Consider the following 538-nt stretch of genomic DNA (forward strand, 5'->3'; position numbering starts at 1 on the left):
GTCGGGATGAGCTCGTAGAAGAGGGTGCGCAGGGCGTCCGAGGGCGACGCCTCGATGGCGACGAGGGTGTGCCCGTCGACGCAGACGACCGTGTGGTGGCTGCCGGGCCCGCCCGGCGACCGCGAGCCCGTCTCGAGCTGCAGCTGCAGCTCCTCGACGACGCCCAGCAGCTGCGCCGCGAGGTCGCCCTTGGTCGCGTCCAGGATGAAGATGTCCGAGTGCGGCTTGCAGATGCGCGCCGAGTGCGCGATGTTGATGGCCGTCTCGCGCTTGTCGCCCGTCAGCATCCAGCTCTTGATGTTGGCGCGGCGCAGCTTGTCGATCGCCTGCGGCACGCCCTTCTGCAGCTTGTCCTCGATGGCCGACGCGCCCACCAGGTCCAGGTTCTGCTCGCTCATCTCGCCCACGGCCTCAATGCGCTCGTCGCGGTCCGTCAGGCTGATGGTCGCGTCGTGGTACAGCTTTCGCCAGGCCTGGTACTCGGTCTCGGGCAGGACGCGCTGCGCCAAGAGCAGCGTGCGCAGGCCCTCGCTGGCAA

At 69.1% G+C, this 538-nt stretch overlaps 1 protein-coding gene across 1 annotated transcript; it reads right to left on the reverse strand.

Annotated features, from left to right (window-relative positions):
• On the reverse strand, positions 1-538 carry E0L32_012444 (uncharacterized protein; the record flags this gene model as incomplete). Its single annotated transcript, XM_031135282.1, has 1 exon — positions 1-538. A coding segment is annotated over one exon (538 nt), but the record flags the coding sequence as incomplete, so codon positions are not given.

Source organism: Thyridium curvatum (genome assembly GCF_004353045.1).
Source record: "Thyridium curvatum strain D216 chromosome Unknown NODE_256_length_538_cov_0.783455, whole genome shotgun sequence".
Classification (NCBI taxonomy): Eukaryota; Fungi; Ascomycota; class Sordariomycetes; order Thyridiales; family Thyridiaceae; genus Thyridium; species Thyridium curvatum.